Source organism: Sparus aurata, chromosome 21 (genome assembly GCF_900880675.1).
Source record: "Sparus aurata chromosome 21, fSpaAur1.1, whole genome shotgun sequence".
NCBI classification, from domain to species: domain Eukaryota; kingdom Metazoa; phylum Chordata; class Actinopteri; order Spariformes; family Sparidae; genus Sparus; species Sparus aurata.
In genome coordinates, this window is record NC_044207.1 from 10450482 (window position 1) to 10474040 (window position 23559).

Here is a 23559-nt window from a genome sequence, read left to right on the forward strand (position 1 = left end):
AGTCCTAATTAGCTTAGCCCAATAACCCACTGGCACACGAGGCTCTAGGCTTTACGCTCTGACCTCCAGCCTTTCCCTGACTTCAGTCCTAATGAGACAGCACGCAGAGCTAGACATTTGCATATCAGAGGTGTTTTGAAACTGCTTAAAGGGATGTTCCGTGCGAGGTTGATCTCTCTCACACATCTCCGAGCTTAGGCAACAACACATCCTCTCCACAATCATAATTGTTTTTTCCCTTTTGTCCGCTTTCATCAGTGCTTTAGTAGATATCTTTTACTTTATTTGCAAATTCATGAAATCCAAAGCGAGACCATTAGAAAAATGTACATTTCATTCTATAGTCTTATGGGTTTCCCCTTTTTCTTGCAGTGAAAAGAAATGACCACACATTGAAAATCATTGTTTTATTTTCTTTTTACATCCTCTGATTTATCTTGTTGTATCTCGAAAGGAAACAACATGGTTCATTTAGGTGCTTTTTGTACATCTGTAATGAGTGAAATACTATCATGGTTATTTAGTCTTAGTCCTGGTAAACAGCACATTTAACAGTGTGATTGAACAGGATGTTTTTAGTGTTATTGCTTCTGTTTGGAAAAAATTATAAAAATGCAGTTAATTTAAAATGTTGAATAAATCTTTTTCTTTTCCTTTGACTATTGGTAAGACACCAGTATTGAGAACTGATATCTAAACTGCTGCACAAGAGCCCCATTGCTTCCATGCAGGTGTAATGGAGTCTCATGAATGTATATTTATGCCAGTCATGTACATGTGGTGTCGTGACAATCCCTTACCGAATGAGATCCAGAAGAGCGTCAGCGGAGCTGGTCATTGGCTTCTTGCTGTCCTCAGAGTCCTCCTTTTGAGCAGCTCCACCCGGGTGGATGATGTATACCATGACGATGCCCACTACCACGGCAACAAAGGTGGTCCAGAGGTAGTAGGAGATGGTCATGATCCCCAGGCGACTGGAGCATTTGGCGTCCAGGGCAGCTAGACCTGACATCAAACTGGAGATAGACACAGCATTGAGACAAAAAGACGGACAGGGAGAAAGAGGGTAATGTTAGAAATCGAGATAGACTTTGACAAACCACTACCGAAGAACTACCTTTGTTCTGCCTCAATTTTCAGAAGTGGATTCCTTACAGGGTGGATAAAAACGTTAGCTCATTGGCATGCTGTTGGTGATGTTCAGCTAGCCCATTTAGTGTTCATTTGAATTCAAAGCATTTATGGAACAAAGCATTGAGTGGCACTAGGTAAGAGCTGCAGGTTTATAAATAAAGGTTTCAGGTTCCACAGGTTAGATGCAACTAAATTACTCATATCGCTTTCAATTTAGAAAATAAATTGTCTTGTAAATTAACAAAACCATTTAAATGCAAAATGGGTCGTTTCTGCCAGTTGGAGTCTTTCAATCAAAGCAAGACAAAACAAATAAGTAGCCTGGGATCATGGTTACTGTTGTCTTTTTTGTATAACGACCACTATTGTTAAAAAAAATCAAGTGACAACCTCCAGACCTGAAAAATTAGCATGAGACAACTGTACAGGAAGCAAATTTTTATATAACTCATTGAAACTAAAAGTCATGCATAATTTAGGTTGTGGCAGCTTTAAGTGACAGCTAGCTGTGAGCTGTCCGCTCATCTTCACCTTAATAAATAACAGTCAATGATCCTGACCTCGAAGCCGTGTTTGTCGTGTTAAATGTGTGATTAACGAGCAACTCTGACTCTAACCCTGACTGACAGAAAGCAGCTGCAGCTGGCGAGCTCTGGAGGAGGAAGCCACGGACAGAGCCCAGAGCTTGTGGAGGAATAAACACCCTGAATCAACAAGGACACAGAGTTTGTTATTTTAAACTTTTGGGATAAAAAGTTACATTTTCACTCTTGATTCTTGAATTGTTTGCAACAACAAGACATTTTAATTTGACTGCTGAACTCCATGAATGTACAGAGGTGATCTGGGAGAAAGAAAAAAAAACAGATAGCTTGTTAGCCTGATCTAGCTTGGTAGCTTCCAGCTAGGAGGGCTTGCCAATAAGGTGATGGCCAGTAGCACCCACTTTGAGCTTAATTGTGGTCACTGCTGGGATTTTGGTCTACTGTTTTTACAGTCAAAGATGAAAATGTATCATCTGATGTTTTCCCAGAGGTTATAGCAACACGCAACTAAATGAAACTCACAGTTACCTTTAGTAAACTTATGGATGTCTCTGGGTTTGAACATTGCTGGATATGGGATAATGTAAGAACACAACTCAACTAAATAAATAACAAAGATCTGGTCATTTAGATAAAGCCATAAAGAGGCCAAAAAATACTTAAAAAAAAAAAAAAAAATGTCCTGGCAGGCTTCATCCCAATGACATACTTAATGTACAAAAACCATCCATCACTCAAGTGTCTCATTGTACAACTTGGATGAAAGCGCATCTCTAAACCAAACTCAGCGAGCCGTTCTCATAAGGACTGTTTTCTTTATAAGAAACATCTCTGCTGTGTCAGATAAGGCAACCTGTGATACTGAGAAAATCACAGCGAAAAGAAGCATCTGTGTAAAATCATTTCTGCTTTTGTCTCTGTGCCACTTGCTCCTCTTCTCTTTACTGTGCAATGCGAATCTATCCATTCAGTGCTGTGCCCCCTCGTCTCTTTTCTATCACGGAAAGCCGGGGGAGGGGGGGTGAACAACTGTAATCATAAACATCCTAGACGGAGGGGAATGATTTGCATTTAAATGGACAGCCTTGAATAGTCCTGACATTTGCTGTAGATTTCGAAAAAAGAAAAAATTCCCTGTTTTTTCTTCTCAGCTGGTCGAGAAGGTATAAAAAGTGCCGTCAGATCTCACATGCAGGAAATGTGAGATGTTGAAGTGGCAGCACAGCAGGAGGGTGGAGCGACTGAAAGTATGAAGAAAGAGAGAGAACGGGAGAGCAGGAGAGATCTGGGTCTCTTGAGCTGGGGTGACAAGGTTTTCTCCTTGTCCAATATATAATCTGGTTTGACGTGGCAAGCGTCCGAACAGGGCTGCTGAGACTTTCCGTGCGGTCACTGTCTGTGCTCGACCTCAACCTGATATCATCTCTGAAACGCACAGTAGCGACGGCAGAGAACCTTCATCTCCGTTCGCTCGTGAATGGCATCGGAAACGAGTCTGCTTAATGTTTACATCTTTAAAATGTGTGTCATCTCATTTTAAAGCCTGTCTGCTGCTACGTATGCTGCTTTGAAATAGGCAAAAAAACAAAAAAAAAAACAAAACAGGGATCTCAAGGATGAAAAGGTGTGTGTATGTGAAAGCAGATGATCCATTTAACCAGAACTGAAGCATCATAGAGCATTTGATTTTTCCAGTCTTTGACAACGACTATGAAATCGGTCGAAAGTCATGGTGTTCTGCCCGTAGAGGCTCCAGGATTTACTTAAAAAAAAAACATGTAAAAAAACAAAAAAAGTGTGTGTGCTTTCTACTTTCACCCTGCTTCTCTGTTTGCTCTTCGTTTACAAGTTTGCACTGAAAGATACATACATAATTCCAGTGAACCTGTACAATCCTGGAGCTTTGCAAATTGCTCAAATGTATATTGCAGTCACAGCTTCATGTTTCAGGCTCGTCCTTAGCAAATTGTGAATCGGGCAAGAGATCTTCTGTTGAAATACTCTTGATAAATCTCTTCAGTTTACTGCAGGACTGTTACTTTTGCTGAAAGGCAACCTCAAGTGGCGGGTTAAGGAAAAATGGTCAGCGCTAAAACGCAGTGTGAGGTCATAAGTAGAGTAAAGTTGCAAAAGTCACTGAACTGACCGGGTAATGTCATGTAATCTCAGCCTCTCTGCAATTAGATTAAAAGGCTTCATTAATCCCCAGTGGGGGAACTCGTCTGCCACCAAATCAAATCAGACAGACAAACCCAACAAACAATAAAGACGCCACACTCATGCACAACGAATGAATAGCAGCGTAAAAAGCCATTCGTTGCATGAGTAACATCTGAATAGTGCCGTGGATGCAAAGGTGATTATGGCTGTATTAGTGCAGCCATAATAATGTCGTCAAAATCACGCTGATGAACATGAACCAAGAGGCATCATAAGGGCACATAAAAACATGAATCACAGGTGCACAGGTGGCATGGTCACCTGTCTCGGGTCCGTCATCAAGCAATGTGAGGCAGACATGTTGTGATCATTTTATTCTTTACCAAGTAACACCGTCTGAGGTCAGTTAGACATTCTTGAAGCACAGGAAGTCACCATCCTATCCACAAAATATTCTGAACGCGTAAGATCCCACATCTTGCAGTTCTTTCATACCTCTGCTACTGTATGAATTAAACAAACTGGGCCTCAGAGGTGCTAGGAGCTGAATTTTTGACAGCGCCAGGTTAGACGTGTCCCCCCTGCTTTCAGTCTTCATGCCAAATTCTCTCCACGAGTCACCTTCTTGTTTAACATACAGACACTCATCTAACCTACTGAAGCTCCCGAGGAGGCGAATAACCTCACGGCTATGTCCCAGCCCCTCTCAGGTTGAGGTTCAAAAAAATCATTTCCTTTCCCGTGCCTAACAGGGCTAGAGCACCACATGTACAATAAATGCGTCTCTCTATTCCTGGATTATTGCTCTCAATGCTTCACATTCTCACGTTACCTTCAGTGATGCCTTTTTGTCGATCTTCTCAGTTAGTGAACTTTCGATGACATCTTTTACCTTGAGTGTTACTTTTTTTCATTGTTGCTTCCTTTTTTAATTTTTATTTTTTATCAATTTCTCACTATAGGTCTGTCACCATTCTAAGGACCGCTCCTGAATGACGCCAGGGTATGACTGGGCTTTGAATTCAATCAGCTGCAAATTGCTGCCTATTGCTGAGAGAAAACTTATAATGAATGAATAAGTACATAAATGGGAATATTATGGAGTCAATAAGCATTTAATGCAAACGTAGCTGGGTGCGATCACAAAATGAAAACCAAATTTTGATTCTCATCGTAGACTGCAGGGCAAAGGACGGACACGGAGGTTGTAATTATTCCATCCACCATGTGTTTCCAATCTTTTGACCTGAAAAGCTGTTGAAATTCACCGCCCAAGGGTGCTCCCCCGTTGTCTGTTTGTTGACTTGAGCTGAGTGTTGTGATGGGACTAGAATTACACTCCCACAAAGAGACACAGCGTGTGTGATTAGACCTGACCTGCGCTGGTCAGAGATTAGATATCTGGAAAATCAGAACAATTAGGTGGATTGACGGTACAACTAAAACGACAGTCTTCTGGGAAATGAAAAGTGGACTGTTCCTGCTGAATTATGTGGCATTGTATGTCCAGATGTTTGGTGCAGAGTTGACATTTGACTTTGGCTTGTGTTTTTTTTTTCTATTGCAGCTCTTTGGGAAACCATAAACTGCAGCCAGGAGATCAAAATGAAAAAAACAAACAAAAAACATTACATTTGCTATTCCATGGATTTACCCCATGACCTGCTCCTCCTCCCTTCTCTGTGCATTTAAATCTGATAATAATATTACAGTCAAATGTCACAGCTCTGATGGAATTTTTCCTCAAGTGCTTTCTTGTCTCGAATTTTTGTTCCGCCACTTTCTTATGGCAGCTGTTATGCAACTGATAAAAAACAAAGAGAATGAGAAGAAAAGAAAAGAAAAATACATGATTAGAAAATGACAGATTGCAAGAGAAGATTGCTGGGAAGTTTTAATATTTACTTTGTGTTCCCCTCTACTTTTGGTAGATAGGGATGCTTGTTAATGTAATAATGTCGCTGGGATTTCATCCCCCTGCGTGGGATAAATGAAGGTGAAGGCAGAGAATGAGTGTTTTGTTCTGAATCAAACCAACTTGACTGATGAAACACATATTCATACACATCTTTCTGAACAGACACCAAGAGAGGTATTACATAACTAGAAAAACTTCAATTCCATCACACTTCCTGCCGGATGTTTCTAAATACAATGTCATGTCAGATGTGGACAGGTTTGAGCATAAGTGCCTTGTAAAGTTGTGCTACAAATGTAGCCAGTGGTACTAAAACACGTTGGTTTGCGGTTCCTTAAACCTGCAATAAATTCTTTTTTGGCAGCTTTGGGGGAGCAAAAAAACCAACTATGAACACAACACTATAGAACATATCATTAGCTTTGAAATTGAAATGATGCAGAGTAACATTAGCATCATCATTTATCTTGAGTCACCTGATATATGTAAGGTTTGTACTTTGTTTAGTTTGTTGTGTTTTTATAGTTCTTTCGTTTTCAGTTTTGCCGCCTGCCTTTTTGTGTCTTGGATGTTGATTTTTGGATTTTGTTTGTTCAACTTTATGTTATTAAAGCACACTTTTTGCTACCTGCCTACCTGTGTGTTGTGTGTTTGGGACACTTTTTCTTTTAAGTGTGACACCTATAGCAGCAAATGAAGCCATGTCTACTTGTGACCTCAGACGGCTGTCGCTCAGGAGTTAGAGCGGGTCATCCAATTATTTGGTAGGTCACTGTGCTGTTTCAAATCCCCGGCTCCCCTAGCTGCATGTCGAGGCATCCTCGAGAAGGATCCTGCAGCCTCTGTCATCATTGTATGAATGTGTGTGTGTGAAAAGGTGAATGTGAAGTGTTGTAAAGGTCTTTGAGCGGTCAGCATTCTGGAAAAGTGCTTCAGAATTGCAAGACCATTTACCACCCCTCATCAGAAGTTATTGTGTCATTGTCTGCTTTTAATAAGCTTGCGACCCAGCCCATTCATTAAAATGAAATACTGGCAGTTGACATTTCTTTAAACCACTGATACGTTCACATTTCCATGTGTCAGTGAACCTTATTGATATTTCTGCAATATCACGTCAAATTATGCTTATATTACATGTTGGTCAATTTTCAAAACTCAACATTTGTAAATGGCAAACCACTGGATGCTTTTAAGGACGTCTCCAGCCACATGTCACAACTAGTACAGTTATTGTTAATTTAAGTCAAAACATGACCTAATCCTAACCCTGACCATAAGTAGAAGTGGTTTTTGCACCTTAACCTAACCAGACCATAAGCACAGCGATGTGACAAGATGAAATAGTAAACTGAAGCTAAGGAAAGTTTATCTGTGAATTGCAGATATGTCCATTGCCAACTTGTGATCCGGTTGAGCAACCTATTTTGTTTACCGTGCTTGTGCTGTCTTCTGCAAACAACTTGAAATTTCCTGTTGCGTCGCTGTCTCAGATGACAGACACGGAGGACGGCTACTCATGTATACTTTCCTTGTTCCAAAATTTTTGTTTTCCCATGTTTTACAGTTATATCATCTTATTTAGAAAAAAGATGGTTAGGTTAACTGTCTGTAATTTTTTGTTTAGAGTGTGCACTCTAATCTCTGCCCTTATCTCTGATATCTAAGTCAAAGTGGGATTATATGTCACCTGCCATGTGAAGCAGCCTCGATCGTGAGGTTTCCAGCACACGTACAGCAGATCTGCCAGAAGAGTTTTGGACCATATGGGGCTTATAGTCCTTCCTGCTGCACCTACGCTGAGCAAGAGCTTTACAGTAATCCTTCGTCCAGATGAAAAAAATAAGGCCAAGGCTCCTTGGCGAGGGGTCATCCATGATTTCCATGACATGTTGTTGTGACACCGTGGCCTTTGGTTTCAGCAGCTCATTACAGCCCACATCAATGTTCGGCTTCACGGCAGTTTCGCTATTTGATGTTCCAGGATTGTTTATGGTCTCTAGAAGTTACACTCGCAAAGAGACGATGTGGAAACGAACATTTCAGACAACAAGCTCGCAACAGCTCTGACAGCTAGTAGCGACTACTGAAAGCATACTGTATACCAGGAATGCATTAGATTTCCTTGAGCTACAACATGGAAAGAATAATACATGACACGATACATCATATTGATGATGCATCCGTCAGTCTACTATAAGGAATTCCTTCAAGGCTTTTTTTTTTTTCCAATCAATGCCTTTCCAGTTCAGGAGAAATGTTTAAAGACCTGGCACTTAATAATCATCATTTTATTCAGTTCTCACACTGACACACTGGTCTGCTGAGAAGAACATTAACTGTCACTGCAAGAGTCAATACTCAATATTAGTGAAAAAAAAACTACATCCAGTTCAAATAAAGGTCAGGGCTGGGCAGTGTGATTCGATGTGTTATTTGCTGTATATTGATCCAATCTTGTGGAGATGTGGGGAGCCAGGGCATGGTCAAGATGAAGCCTAGAGAAGCTCTTTCCTCACTGATATTAAAAATACACAGCAAAAAACACACATCATCATCTAAGGAATTTATAAACGATTGATTTCATGATTTTTCTCTGATGAGTTTCGTGTTCCTAGTTGGGGTTCATGTTGTTGAATGGCCGTTCGGGGAAATCCTCTCTGCCCTGCTGTACACCGCTGTGTATTTATCTGCCACTCTGTATGGCGAGATTAAGAAAACCAATTCACTATAAACCTCTTGTTGATCTAACTCTGCTGCCTGACCTACCGAGCTTACCAACAACATGGAACATCCCCGTCAGATGCTAGCTTTCTGTTTCCCCGACAACTGATGTTACCTCGTTCTCTGGCTGCACTTTTGTCCATTATTGGTTGTTCTGGTTTTTTCGTCATGTTGTCATGCCAATGTTCTTCATCAGCGGACAATGAAAAAAGAAATAAAAGGTTTCTGCTTTAAAGAAAGGGCAGAAAAACAATAATATCATATATCTTTAGCCAGTAATGATAAAAAAAAAAATCCGACAGCATGACACAACACATAGGTCCATACAATGAACCATGAGTGCCGCAGGTCCTGTTTGCACTTTTTCTTTTCTTTTGATTTTATTTTGTCAGGGATCATACTGTGCACTTTTCAAAACAATTTGTTCTAGATGGGCCTCTCAACGTCTGGCCTCAACAGTGCTAAGGGAAAGGTAATGGCATCACCCATTAGCCCTCTGTATCTTTACGCTTAGCAACCAGGTTAGGGTTTAGTCATGTGTAACCATTTTCAGTGTGTCTTCAGCATTGTGAATACATCAACAGATAGCAGAAGTGGAGAAAACTGTCAACTGAAACAGTCAACCCGTGGCAGGCTTACATCCACAGTCAACATAGGATGAATCAGAATAGCTTCTGGTTGCATGCATGACTCAGAAGATCTCTCCGAGCTGTGTAATGCGTGGTACAAGTCAAGCAGGTACAAAAACATATTCATCTCCTGTTATAAATCAAGGTGGCAAGCTCAAATGTGGCACTGCTGTGTTACAGGTTGTCAACTCCCCGTCAGCTTTCAACAGCTAACGTTAGCACTTGACCTTTTCCTCGCCAACAATTACTGTCTGTGTTACACAAGGCAGAAACTTTAAAAAAAAAAAAAGAAAGACATTTTTTTAAAATACCAGCGCACATCTTGGACACATTTCTATACACCTGAAGGTGAAGCACACTGGATGTAATCAAACAGTACTGTTAATGGTTTGAATGCTAACACTAACTAATGGATCATCAAATACTTTATTTTAGCTAAAAGTACGGCCTGTTTCCATCCAGATATTCACTATCCATCCATCTTTTCAGTTGCTAATCAAGATCTTACCACCATGAAATTTTGTGTACTGTACTGCAATATTGACTGTTGCCGTCCATAAATGTGCTCTGACTGCCATATGACATTGTTCCTGAGTATCACCATTGACGGAGTACTTGATAAAATATCTTAAAATAATCTAAATTGAACTTGGGTCATCTTGCAGAGCAACCAGCAAAACAAATTAGGATGCATTATTCTGAGAAGCACACAGGGAGCCTGACAAATAACCATCACAGTGTGACTTGATGAGCACATGGTTTGTTCCCGATCTGTCACCCTGACATCCAGTGAAAATTGTACAGGGACATCAAATTAAAGCTGTAATCAGAATCCTTTATCTCAAGAAACCTAGATGTGCTGCATCTCTGTTTTCTTCACAGCAAGAGAGATGTTCACTGGGAGTTATTGCAGTCAATTTAAATCATATTATGAAAGGCAAATATCCAGCCACACACACTAAAAAAACATGATGAACACATCTTCTTTCATCTTAATCTGAAATCCAAAACAGGGGGGATGATATAAAAATCAAAAATAGATGTCTATGAGTGTGAAAGCTGAACAAAACGAAATATATCCATGGATGAAGAATGACCATTCATTTTTTAAAAACACGTTAGCTCCCAGACTATGTGATTCATTAGTTCCAAAAAAACCTGCAAGGACACGCCCACTCACATGTGCTGTGCAATGCTCATGCCAATTATTTCTTCTTCTCTGCTTGAGGAAAAGACTGATTGACAACAAATGGTCAACTACAGAGTGGAATATAGTTATGGAAAACAGGCGCTAGCGTCACAGCATTGGTAGCCATCATAAGCAAGAATTACTTATTTACACTTCACGTGACCGCAGATGCATCTACCAGCACTCTGAATACGGTGTGGATCAGCCATATGTTTGTGCTGTATATCATTAAACTGCTCTTCACCTTTGACCTTCTGATCAGCAAAGCATAGGTCAATAAGCGCTTTCAGGAGCTTTATCAAAGTGTTAATGCCGTATTCAACGACGCGCCACAAAAAAACCCACCTCAATAAACATGTGTATCAATTCAAAATCTAGCTTCACGCTTCATTTTAACTACAATACTCGGACTAATAGACAAATGTAACATAAGGAGGCAGTAAGTGTAGCGGCCATTGATTCTGCATGACGGGTTCATGGGATAATCTGGTTTCCGCTTTGGCTGGTGCGCAGATGGCGCTGGGAGGGAAAAAATGGGGACAGGCAGGCTATAGGGCTAGGCCGGATATTCACCCCTTGATAAGCCCTACTGTACCATGCACCGTGTCAACCAGCCGGTCTGTGCATCTCAATCTAGAAATCATCAGAGGGCACAGAGGAGAGAGACAAAGGGAGAGAGAGAAAGGCAGAGATTGCCTTTGTGTCTGTGGCTGGATTTGGTGTGCAAGTCTGCAGAGGGTGGCAAAGACATGCATATACGCGGCAAATCATCTCAGAGTAGATGGGAATGGATGGATAGTGATTAGTCCAAGCACAACAGCTGTGAGGTAACAAGCCATGCCTTCCGCCTTCATTATCCATTATTGCCTCCAACCAGTTGTGGGCTGGCATCGGGAACATTATGTGAGTGAGAGACTCGACAGGAGCTCCAGCAGCCTGAGCTCCGTGCTCAAAACGTTGAATGTCTGCCCTGATTGCATTTAGGTTCCCGTGTGCTGTAGTGATGTGGCAAACTTGGCTGAGTCTGGCCCCCTGCCTGCCGGCACTGTTTCAGATTAGTTGTAATTAACGTCTCTCACGTGCCTCACGTTTCAGGAAGCCTGCCCTAAAGTGATCTCCTGCTCTGAATCTGTCAAACTGGGGGAGGAGACCATGAGGGCACATAAATGGACAGACATATACGCTCTTGATGCCATTCGCCTCACGTTTAAACAACATTGATGAAGGCAGAAAGAGAAATATTGAAGAGACAGACACAGACGCACAGAGAGATAGACAGAAAGAGACAGACAGACAGACAGACAGAAAGAGACAGAGTGAGGAAGGGAGGATTAACTTCTCATCCAGTCTTTGCTGTTGCATAGACTGTAAGTAGCTTATTGCACAAAGCGCCCTGCATGTAACCGGTGCTGGCATGATTTGTTTTGGGAGTTTTTTTTGTGTGTGTGTGTCGGACATCACTGACCTCATGCAGGCAACTAAGAGCTTTGGGCCGAAAATAGTCAAACTGGAGAGCGCTGGCAGGCCGAGCGCTTCTAAGAATGCATCCAGAGCTAGCAAAGGGCAACAGGTCGACTGCCATACAAACATTACCCTTTAATCCTTGATGCTGAAAAGGGCAATTGGGTACAATAAAAATATCATTTAGATTTTATGCATAAAATCCTCACTGAAACTGAATGTGGTAAAACATGATGACGTGGGGGATTGACTGTTTTCAAGCATTTCTATTGTCGCCAATGTTTCGTGTTCCCAAAAACTCGTGAGGTCTGCTTCAAACCTCTTCTGTTTGCCACTGTCTTTTATTAAATAACATTTGGCTGTACTCTTTCAAATCTCTCACTGCAGTGAGGCTGTATGATAAATCCTATTGTTCCGTTTAATCCATTCTGTTGTTTAGTTTATTTCTTTCTTCTATTGTCGGTTACTCTTATTGTAAAGTAATTTTCTTTTGATTCTTTCATATTATGCCTTAACACCTTTTATGTCCTATGTAATCACCTTAATTACTGTAATTTGAATGAGCTTGCTGTTGAAAGGCGCTTTACAAATCAACATGCCATGCCACGTCTTTTGATTAAACATTTCCCAAGACGCATTTCCAATTGGTTAGTTCCAGAGGTTTCAGTTCATTAAAGGAGAACTTCGGTCGATTTAAACATGCAGCTTCATTGCTCAAGCTACCCTTGACTTGCCAGTACCGAAGACGCGAACAAATTTGGTCCAGCCATTACAGAGCTCCGCGAACGGAGACTTAGCATTGAACGCTAACAGCATGGGGTCAGAACTTTACACTGTGTTTTAAGCGTCTTAACATGCTCCACATCTCACACCAAAAGTTATGCAACATCAGCAGACACCTTAGCACACAGCACTGTAGCGTGTATGACTCAAACTGAATAAAAAAGTAGTTAAAACAGTGTGTTTGTGCAAGGAGCTACTTACCTGTTTGTTGACATCCGCGTCTTCCGGTAGCTAGACCAAACTAGTCAATCCGTCGAGCGTGCACTTACTCCCTCACTGGCGGAGACGGAAACGTAATCCAGCATTTTCGTGTTTATGTTCATAATGTACATGTCCATGTTACAGCCTGTCATGAGCCATGAGCCTTACAATAGCCTGTTAAGCCTGTTAAGTGCACACTCGATGGATATGCTAGTTTGGTCTAGCTACCGGAACACACGGATGTCAACACACAGGTAATGTAGCTGCTTGCACAAACACACTATTTTAACTACTTTTTTATTCATTTTGAGTCATACACGCTACAGTGCTGTGTTGTAAGGTGTCTGCTGATGTTGCATAACTTTTGGTGTGAGATGTGGAGCATGTTAAGACGCTTAAAACACAGTGCAAAGTTCTGACCCCATGCTGTTAGCTGTCAATGCTAAGTCTCCGTTCACGGAGCTCTGTAATGGTTGGACCAAATGTGTTCGCGTCTTCGGTACTGGCAAATCAAGGGTAGCTTGAGCAATGAAGCTGCATGTTTAAATCGACCGAAGTTCTCCTTTAAGATTGGAGTATTTCTATGTACAAAGCTACACCCTTGACCCGAAGCAAGGCACGTCTTGTGTCTTGTTTTCTTTAGTTGCGAGTTACTCACAGTGGATCAACAGGTGGTCACTTGAGAAAGCTGATGGCTCAGAGGTTAGGCCGGAGTTGAAACACAAAATAAAAAAAATGTGAAAGTGAAAAATGGAACAATGAAATCTCCCACAGGTGTGAGATACGTGGCTATTTTTAAAAAAAGGTTGCTTTAAAGTTGCTTTAAATCAGTGTAGATTATCAGTGGAAAACACTTGGTTGTCTCTGAAGCAATAAACAAAAAGGAACTTTGCCAGGGTACATAAACTGAGGGATTTTATCCTTTCATTCCAGGAAATGTCTTATTATGGAACCTATCCATATGTACGGTGGCCCTGAGGGTCAAAAAACATCTCAAACGTTTCAGAAACACAACATTGCTGACTGCCAACTACTGCAGGTAATACACGGACTACCAATAAGGTCCGCACATAACCCAACTTCAAAAACTACCCATTTAAAATGTCCTGTGTTCTGACCCAGTTTTTTTGAAATGTCATTGTGTTTTGTAAAATGTTTTTTGTATTTTGTGAAATGTATCTTGTGAAATTACAATAACATAACATCTGTGAGGTAAAAGTTGACGGTGAGTTTTCAGCACCTGGTTCCGATCTCAATATTCTCAAAAGAACATACGAGTATCTTCTAGGCTCATCAAATTTTACATTTCTCCCAATTCAGAGACAGAGGTGAGTAATGTGGGGTCAGCAGCCATGACCTCTCAGATGGAACATTTAAAGTGACATTGACCACAGCTAGAAGGAACAGTGTGCTATCTGCAAAAGGCTTCCTCAGCATTTGACAACACCTCAGAAGAGCGTGACTGCAGATATCGTCTCTCTACAGTTCAGTTCAATTAAGTTTACCCTGGTCTAGACAAAGTGTATGTCGTTGTTGTGATTCAGCATGTGACCGTCAATGTCAAGGCAGGTGCAATATTTTTGTGCTTTAAGTTGAGTTTTCAACATCCAAATAATAATGCAACTCTTTTGTCGTGACTGACATTGAGCCCCCATGGCATTCAAGTGTTTGTGTGTGTGGAGGTGTGCTGCTCTTACCTGGATACCACGAGTGGCAAGATTAACATTTTCAACATCCTCATTAGCAGCTCTCCGGGGAACTGGAAGTACTTCACCTCCTGCGAGTGGCAGAGAAAAAAAACCCATAAAAACATGTTTGAAACACCAAGTTATGCATTACGTGAAAAAATGTGGTACGCAAGTATTGGCTCTCTGTGGTGACCTGCAGTACTCCTGTTCGTGTAAGTGTCATCTGTGGTGCAGTCTGCTAATTGCTGAGGAGTGTTATTTCTGCACTAACAAGTCATCAACCATATTATTAGATCAACTAGAAAAAAATGAGTTTGAACAGTTTGCAATACCTATTAGCATGATTGGATTTCTTTAGTGGATGAAAATAGTGGTGCTCCACAGAGACCAGTCCTTTTATTATTGAACCTTATATAGCTTAATTATATTCATCATGCAGTACTGGATGACTCTTATCCCATTAAGTCAGAAATTGATTGCGCTGGGAACATACAGTACTCTAACATACACACGAGTTGACGGTATTGATGCTAATAGAAGGAGGCAAAGGTTTAAGGTCTACCTCTTGTCTCTTAAAGGAGCTGACGCATTGGGAGGTACATGTATCGATCTCTTGCGAAGAATTAGACGACAAACACAGGAAACAATGGAAAATAGCTACCCTGATTCAGTCCAAAGACAAATAAAAGGTTACACCTGCTATCACCTCTAAAGAAAGTGGGAGAGGGCTGTTTTTCAATATTCTCCATATCATTATTTCTCCCGTGTAGAGCACGAATGGCCTTGATACAAAAAACAGGTTGGACGTACTGAAAAGCTCTTAGCCACTCAGAACTCTTAGGGTCCCCTGGCGCTGGTTCCTGCTTTCAAGCCGAAATGTCAAAATGCATTTACCCTTCTTGTTCCTTTCAATAATGCCTGTTACCTTCAGTAACTGAACAAACATGTGCCTTTTGTGTGTCCGTGTGAGTGGCTGAGAGAAGGTCTCTTAATAGGAAAGACATTTTTTTGTTACAAATGATGTTGACGTACTGGCTGGAGATGGAAAAAAAAACTGTAAAATGAAGTAAAGTAAAATAGCTTCCCTATACACATTTAGCAATGCCAAAATAAAGAGTTTTAAAAGAGGTCTAGTTTACACTCATTGCTCTGTCATGCCAACACGCTCACAATCAAAGCGAACGTGCTAATGTTTAGCGGGTGGGTTCACCATCTTCACTTTCTCAGTTTTCTTATGTTAGCATGCTAATTTTAGATATTTTCAAAACAGAACAAAAATGTCCAAATTTCAATGTACCTCATCCAACAATTGATGAAGATTCTCACACCAAAGACCAGGCGACAACCATATTGCTGGTATGGCTCAAAGAGAATGGTATAACATGGAGTTGAATATCCTATTGCAAATTGTTTGCTATATTTAGGCCAACTGATTTCGGGTGCTTAAGACATCACGCTGGTGGTATCAGGGGAACTAATGTCAGGATTTTGTTTGTGATACTTAGAAAATAGAGTCATAAAATGGTGCTCGAGGTTAGTAAAGGGAAACAAACACTCTGACAAATGTGTTTTCATACCTGAGAAGCATGAATGAAAATTATGTTTTTCCCATTTTTGTCATTTTCATCTTTACTGTGTGTGCTACGCTATGCTATGCTGCACTAGCTGTCTTTGCATTCGTTTACAAAAATGTTCAGTATGTGAGTAGTTAGCAAAGGCCAATAACAGACTGACAGATATACAAAGAAAGTGACCTTCATTGAGAACGTCTGTGCTTAACTAAGAAATGAAGCCACCATCTGCTGTGATGCTCTTTAGGTGGACGCATTGTCAAACATTATTGAACTGCTTTTATTCAATTACATCATTACCTGTGGTTAAAAATAAGTCCTCACAAAAGCAACGTTTCTTTCAGATGCAGCAGCTAAATGTGTTCGGTCAGAAACTGTGAATAGAGCTCCTGACGATGGCTTGTTCATCGTACCTAATGATCCATGAGTAGTCCTCTGTATTCATGCCTGAGCTGTCACACCACAGGGGCTCCTGCATTTATTCAGCATGTGTCAGGTTGTCCTTTATCACATGTAATCATGTTGTGGCTCTGTCACACGCTTTCATTATTGATTCACGATCCCTCAGGTTGTGCAATTCCTGTGGTGTCAGTTATTAGTATTGATGTCCTGCTTGTATGTGAAAGTATAAAAACATGGAACAGAAACTGGTATAGCTACACCTCCTACAGTCTTACAACAATCAAGATGTTCCTCACAGAGTGTGTTGGGTGGGTGGTGTATTTATTGTCCAACCAGGAAGTTAGCATTGCCCTTGACAAAAGCCCTGTGGGATTTTTCCACAAGATTTTTAGATTATTGCAGAAAATGAGCTCAAGACAGAAGTTTGTAATACATTTTGTTCAGGGGTAAAAAAAGCTAGTGAAATAGTAAAAAGCTAACCTTAGGTTATACTCACACCATGGTGGGCTGACGTTAACTTCACCACCATTCAACTTCCAACTCCGTTAAAGCTCAATCTACAAGTTATAAAGTTAGAGTTGGAATGTGAACAGCCTCCGTGGTCTCTTTCAGCCACTTGCTAGCAACTGCCTATTTTAAGACACGTAAAAGCTTCAAAATTCATGAATGGGGTAAAAGAGCTTCGGTTCACCACAGACCTTACCGCGTGCATCTAATCAAAAACCCATTAAAAAAATAAATAATATTTTTAAAAATGACTTAGAGACAAGTGAACTGGAAGTGCAAAAAGGCTGGCTCATTACATTTTCATTAGGGCTTATTCCGGGAGCACTCTATTGAATATTTTCAATAAGATTTTAAATTAACATACAAATCTCAGAGCCATTACTTAGAACTCATACATACTTCATTACTAATATATGGTGATAGGGCTCCGACCAGGAGGAACCTGACGACCCATCCAAAATATCACACCACCACATTTACATAATTATTCATAGTGTCCATGTTTGTGTTCTTATGGGTCCAAAGCTGCTGTAAGTAATGATTTTTTTAATAAAATAAGTGTTACACAGCTCTATATACCGACAGTAATCACTGTTATAGTGTTGTGTTATAGTTTGGTCAGTAACCCGTGTCTCTCCATACTCCTCCCCCTGCTCATGCAGTTGAATACATTTTATGCCGTCCCTGCCTACATTAGGACCAATCACGACAGAGAACTCCATGAAGTGGCGGTCCTGTCTGCTTGTGAACAAGCAGAGAGCAGGATCCTGTACGTCCATGTGGTTTCGTAGAAAGAAGGGAGGGGGAGTTTGCTAAAACATTGATAACGCTTACAGCAGCTTTATTTATTTATTTTTAAGCAGCCAACATGCATTTGTTTTATATCAGAGGTTTCAGAAAGTCGCTTGAAGCAGCAATGAATCCTTGAGCTGCTAGCCTCAAGCAAAACTTTGTACTCTCAGATTTTACAGACTTTTTTAACCTTGCAGGCTTCAGTGCCGACAGACGCTGACTCGAGTGACAATACTTCAGATGACAGAGCTCTGAACCAGGAGACCCATTGGCATGAGAACATAGGCGGCTTCAAGGGAGAGATGACTTAAACCCTGGGATCGAATTCTCACAACTCGGCATTGAAATGGTGCGCAGCTCTCTGATATATGAGATGTCTGTGTTGTCTGCTCTAGTGACGAGCGCACAGATAATTATCACCCAACACTGCAGGTCCTTTTACATATTTCTGCTCATCGCTTCATCTCTCATCAGCCTCAACAATCTAATTTCCTCCATCCACACCGTTTCCAGCCACAGCAGGCAGCAGCAGCTGTTTTCAGCAAAAAGGCTCTAATGTGTAAATGTGAGCTAACCTGGCCTGTGCAAACAACAGAGACAAAGTTGGTGACCAGCTGGTGTATGCAGCGGAGCGTCTAGGCAGCTCAACAGAACAAAAAGCACGAAACATGAAAAAACGAATAAATCATATTGTAAACAGGCAACTTTTGCAAACATTTGCAAAAACAACCATGTAGGTTTTACAAAACGTTAAGGCCGATGAATGAATGAATGGAGCGCTGACAAACAAGATCAAAATGTATGGGTGCACTGAGCAGACTACCTCATGACGCGGGGCCAACAGCACACCTTTGATGATGAAGGTTTTTGTTTAAATTGCATGAGAAACCTAACTTTGAAATGCAGTAAACACCCAACTTGACACAACTGTGAAATGGGAGTTCAGCTAAACATGTTATTAAACAACTGATTCCAGTACAATATGAGGGTAAACTGCCAGTGTAATAGCAAAACAAATGTGAAGAGATGAACATGAATAAATGAAACTTAAGTACAGCACATCTGTGCAGTGAGATGATGGAGTAGTAAAAGCTTTTTGATTCGGTTTTGGAGTGAGAGAGCTTTTAGTGTGCGAGTGAAGAGCGGAGAAGGGGTTGGAGGTTCACTGGAATGTTTCGTGTTTTTGTATTTCTGTGAACATAGTATTCAGAGTTTATTTGTATTCATATGTGTGTGTGTGTGTGTGTGTGTGTGTGTGTGTGCGTGCGTGCGTGCGTGTGGGCGTATTGATTCTGTGCAGAAAGGACAAACTGTCACCGAGTCCTGGCGTCTGCTGACAGTTGAAGCACACTGGCTGTTTCTGGGAGACATTTGTTATACTCATACCAAAGGCACACCAAACACAAACAGACACACACTCACGCACGGAAGGTCAACGTGCTGGAATATGTACAAGTGATGTGTACACCCACAGCGAATCACACATGCATGAAGCATATCTTTAGGTGCATGCATTCAGCCTTGACTGAATAATAATGATAGAAATAAATAATAAAGAAGGAACGGACAAATACTGGCTATTCTTCGCAAAAATAATACAATATAACCATGTAAAGCATAGAAAGCATGTCGGGGTCAGCCTATTTCACGATTATAAATACAAGCATGCATAACACCATGACACACACAGGTGCACACAGGTGCGCGCGCACACACACACACACACACACACACACACACACACACACACACCTCTGCTTTTCACCCTGAATTTGTGAATGCAGTCTGATCTCAACTTTCCTCACTCTTGCCTTCACCTTACTCCTAACACCTGCCACACAGTCGACTGTCACCCACCACCACCCCTCTTGACCCCACACTAAAAACTGAGGGCTGTTTTTCCATGTTGACAGAAACAATGATGGAGCAGCAGGGTGTTCTTTGGACTCTTGATTTATTCCACTCTCCTCAAGACACTGAATTCCCATCCATGTGTGACATGTAATTTAACTATTTTCAGGACCGCTTGTTGTCGACATTCTTCACTGTTTATAGTGAAGATTGACTGTTCGCCTCAAGGTCCAAATGTTGAGCACTGTTGAGAGGAACTCCTCAGGCCGCTAAAATGCTGTTTTCTTTTTTCCTGCTGAGGGAGTAAGGGGTTATCCCACCGTGTTAATGTCACAGAAATGAAACTTTGGTGGTTTTCCTCCCAACTCTCAACTTTCCTGAGGTCCCAATTTTTTAAATATTTATTCAATAATTTCTAACCTAATTACTAACCTAATTTCTTTTTTTTTCCCAATACTACCGTAGCTAGTTAACATAATATAAATCATGCCTGCTTAAGATTTTAACATTGTCATTGTGAGTAAGCATACTGATGTTAGCATCTAGCATTTAGTTTCAGTCGCCACCAACTACAGCCTCAGAGGGCAGCTAGCATGGCCGTAGACTTATGGTTTGCTTTTAGGACATTTTCATAGTTTTAGTTCATAGATATGGATTTGAAGGAAATACATCTTTTTATCATTATTATGAAAATGTCATCTTCGCACGGACTACTTCTGACATGTCTCAGGCTAATATCCTTGATTTACATCAAAATCCCCTCATCTTATTTCAGAACTGAATCTGTTTAAAGCCAGGCTTATTGAGGTTGTGAGTGTCCCTCAGTGTATCTCCTTCTTATGATTACAGCCATCGTGAGCAAACTCTCCCATCTGGTGCACGATTCCATTAAATGAAATAGCCAAAAGTGCTACACACACCTTTGCTGGCAGCGACGTGTTCAGGAATTTTTGATTTTGTATTCTGCTGCCAGTCTGTGCCAATGCCAAATTGTGGGAGGAACAGGGAAATATTAACTAACATGAAGTACTTTTCAAGCACATTGTGATGAAGTCAGCCCAGTGAAGCACATTGTGATGAAGTCAGCCCAATGAACCTGAACAGGTGGCAGTTATACAAAATATATGAATAGATGCACTTGCACAAGCAATTATTTCTGCTTGGACTGTGACATAACTTGGATCTGCACATATCAACGACAGTAATTTAATCGAACGTAGGAGGATCACATTATTTGACCTTTTGTCCACTGCACTGACGTGCTTTGCTGTGAGGTCCATCGACAATTTTCAGGGTAAAAAAATGGTCCACTTGTAAAAGCTTTCTCACTCTTTCTAACACACACACACACACACACACACACACACACACACACACACACACACACACACACACACACACACACACACACACAAAAAACGTCATCATCCAGTACTTTTTTCATCGTAGTTTTTCAGCTTTTCAGTCAAAGTGAGTTTGACAGAGGCTGTCTCAGAGATTCAAGCTTTTAATTTGTAGTATATTTTTTTTCTTGAGTACATTTTAGTCAGAACACAAAGTGCTCAGAGAAACAATTACCTAGTCTCCTGCAGAGACATTATATCTCTGTTCTTCGGCAGCCTCTTAGCATACTCTACATTCTCACTATTTAAATCCATTCCCATTCTGTTTTGTGTAAATTATATAAGTGAAACAGAAATGGTATGTTGTGGACTTGATGTCTCTGTGAGTGATTGACAACTAATCTCCTCACCGGCAATCCCTTTCCATGGATGCCATGGAGTCCAGCTCAGAGGCTGCGGGCAATCTGAGCAACTGATGAGATACTGTTTCACTTTTTGATAAAGCAGAAAAAAAACCCACGCGATTCCCTTGCTCTTGAGGTTGTCTTCTACCTTCGCAATGTGCCCGGAGCAGCGGACAGATTGGCTTTTGGACGAGTCTGAACTTTAATCTATTTCTAGTTGTGAGCTAACCGCTTCCATGTTCTGCTTCTTATTATATCTCCTTATTATAACATCGAAAATTGCTGCCACCGAACGGTATTTAACGTTTTTGACGCTCTTTTGCAATTCTAGATAAGTACCTTTGTATCAGTCACTTATGAGGAAATTCCCTCCCTTGTGCGACTGTCTCAACCTATATCTTGGTGGAATCAGATGGGAGAGACACTTAATTTGGGTCTGAACTTATCATGTCATGTCTAGGTTAAAAGTTGGAGTTAGACATGTAGCAGTTTTTGTGAAGCCTCCACGGACTGAGTGGGAGTCAATACACTGCCCTCAGAAAGACAGCAGTACATGTTTGTGTGTGTGTGTGTGTGTGACTGTGAAAATGTAGCACATAGAGTTTTGGTAAGGCGGATGCAGGGAACAGGGAATAAGGTGCAACCTCTTGTAATAGGAGTTGAATCCATCTAGGCATTTAAGGAAGAGACAGGGGGTCACACACGGACACTGGAGAGGTTGAGATAAGGCAGGTAGGCAGGTGGGGAGTGTGAGGGGGGACCAGGGGGCTCAATCACCACCAGGCATGTCATACAACTGACCTGCTCCGAGAGCTGCTTGCCTCTGAGAAAGAAGCCCAGCAGGCAGCCAATGACCACGGCCAGCACGGACAGGATGAGCAGTCCGTTCTGCTTGCAGACATTCTTCACCCGCCCCCACACTTCATCCAGAGCCACCGCCATCCTCCTCCACCACCTCCTCCTCCTCCTGCTTGTCCTGGTCCTGACTGCAACTTTGCAACCCCCCTCAGAGGTAAAACCACCAGAGCAAGCCCCCCTCTTTTTTTTTTTTTTTTTTTTTACAGCCTATTCAGCCATATAGTCCCAAAAGCCGTCACCACACTGGAAGAAACAGCGGAGTGCGTATGCAGCAGGTGGGGCGAGAGACAACGAGGCCGACTGATGAGGGAGAGAGTTGGACTGAGAGAGAGAATACGAGGAAGTTTAAAGATAAAAAAAAAAAAGGTGGGGTTTGGTTAACAGAGGGGTGAAAAGTAAAATTGAAGAGGTAGTCGTCCAAAGGTAAAGCACTTCAAAGTTTCAGTGTTCCTCCTCTGAGCTGCTGCCAGGGTTATTCCACATGAGACTAAGAGCATCACATAGACTCACTCCCTGTCTCTGTCCATCTGTGTCTGTCTCTCTCTGTCAGTCAGTCACCTCCCTCTCTGTCTCTCTGCCAGCCCCCCCCCAACACACTCCTCCTGGTGGCCAACAGGGGGCTCTGCGACAGCTGGTGGTATTGTCATCAGGGTTAATACTACGATCCTATTAGGCCGCGCTGCACGACTCAGATCTGAGGGTGGATTAGAGAGCTCTCTGAACAATTGGACAGTGGATTGTTCCAGATCGCAAAAGAAAAAAAAAGAGAGGAAAAATTGCACAACAAGTGACATGAGGTAAATAACAGAGTAAAACAAAAAACATGGCCATACAGTTCTGCTGGGTTGTTGACCGGTTTTCATGTTTCACAGAGAAACAGGGCACTTAATTAAGCGTAATGATGAGGACACCACTGATGGATTTCGTGCACTTATAAATAAGTACGTAGATGATGAGACTCACTGGTTATAATTCATTTTCTCAGACACAAAAACATGGCAACACATACATTCTTTTTTCTGCCCTGGAGGAGAAGAATGTATATTAGAGCTTGTTTACATTAATCGGGTAGTAGTCCATTACACAGTGCCTCAGGCTGAGTGTACTGACATGTTGTGGAGGTATGTTTAGTATGTTTTTACTAGAAATCTAGATAGTTGTTGCCTTTGGACCCCCCTATAGTAGCTATAATATTCTTAAGTGCCCTTTAGGGTGACATCGTGGGTAGAAGGAACATGTGATCAGGCAACCGTGTGGCTCAATTAGGTGTTTTTAAATGGTTTGGACAACATGGTGACATTTTTCTCTTGATGTCATGGTAACTGGTGGGAAGATTGAATGCTGCTATCAAAATGATAATGTTTGCCTGCTGTGTTCCAGGTTGCAGGTTGAATGGACA

The 23559-nt window shown here is 41.4% G+C and overlaps 1 protein-coding gene across 1 annotated transcript in view; it reads right to left on the bottom strand.

The window, feature by feature from the left end:
- The window catches only part of slc1a7a (solute carrier family 1 member 7a), a 37736-nt gene extending 15068 nt beyond the window's left edge, over positions 1 to 22668 (bottom strand). The window contains exons 1-3 of the mRNA XM_030401948.1: positions 22104 to 22668; positions 14442 to 14521; positions 801 to 1016 (exon numbers count right to left, since the gene is read on the bottom strand). Of these exons, the coding sequence (XP_030257808.1) occupies positions 801 to 1016; positions 14442 to 14521; positions 22104 to 22244 (437 nt within the window). The 5' untranslated portion in view covers positions 22245 to 22668. The remainder of the gene's footprint in view (positions 1 to 800; positions 1017 to 14441; positions 14522 to 22103) is intronic.
- Between the last annotated feature and the right edge of the window lie 891 nt (positions 22669 to 23559).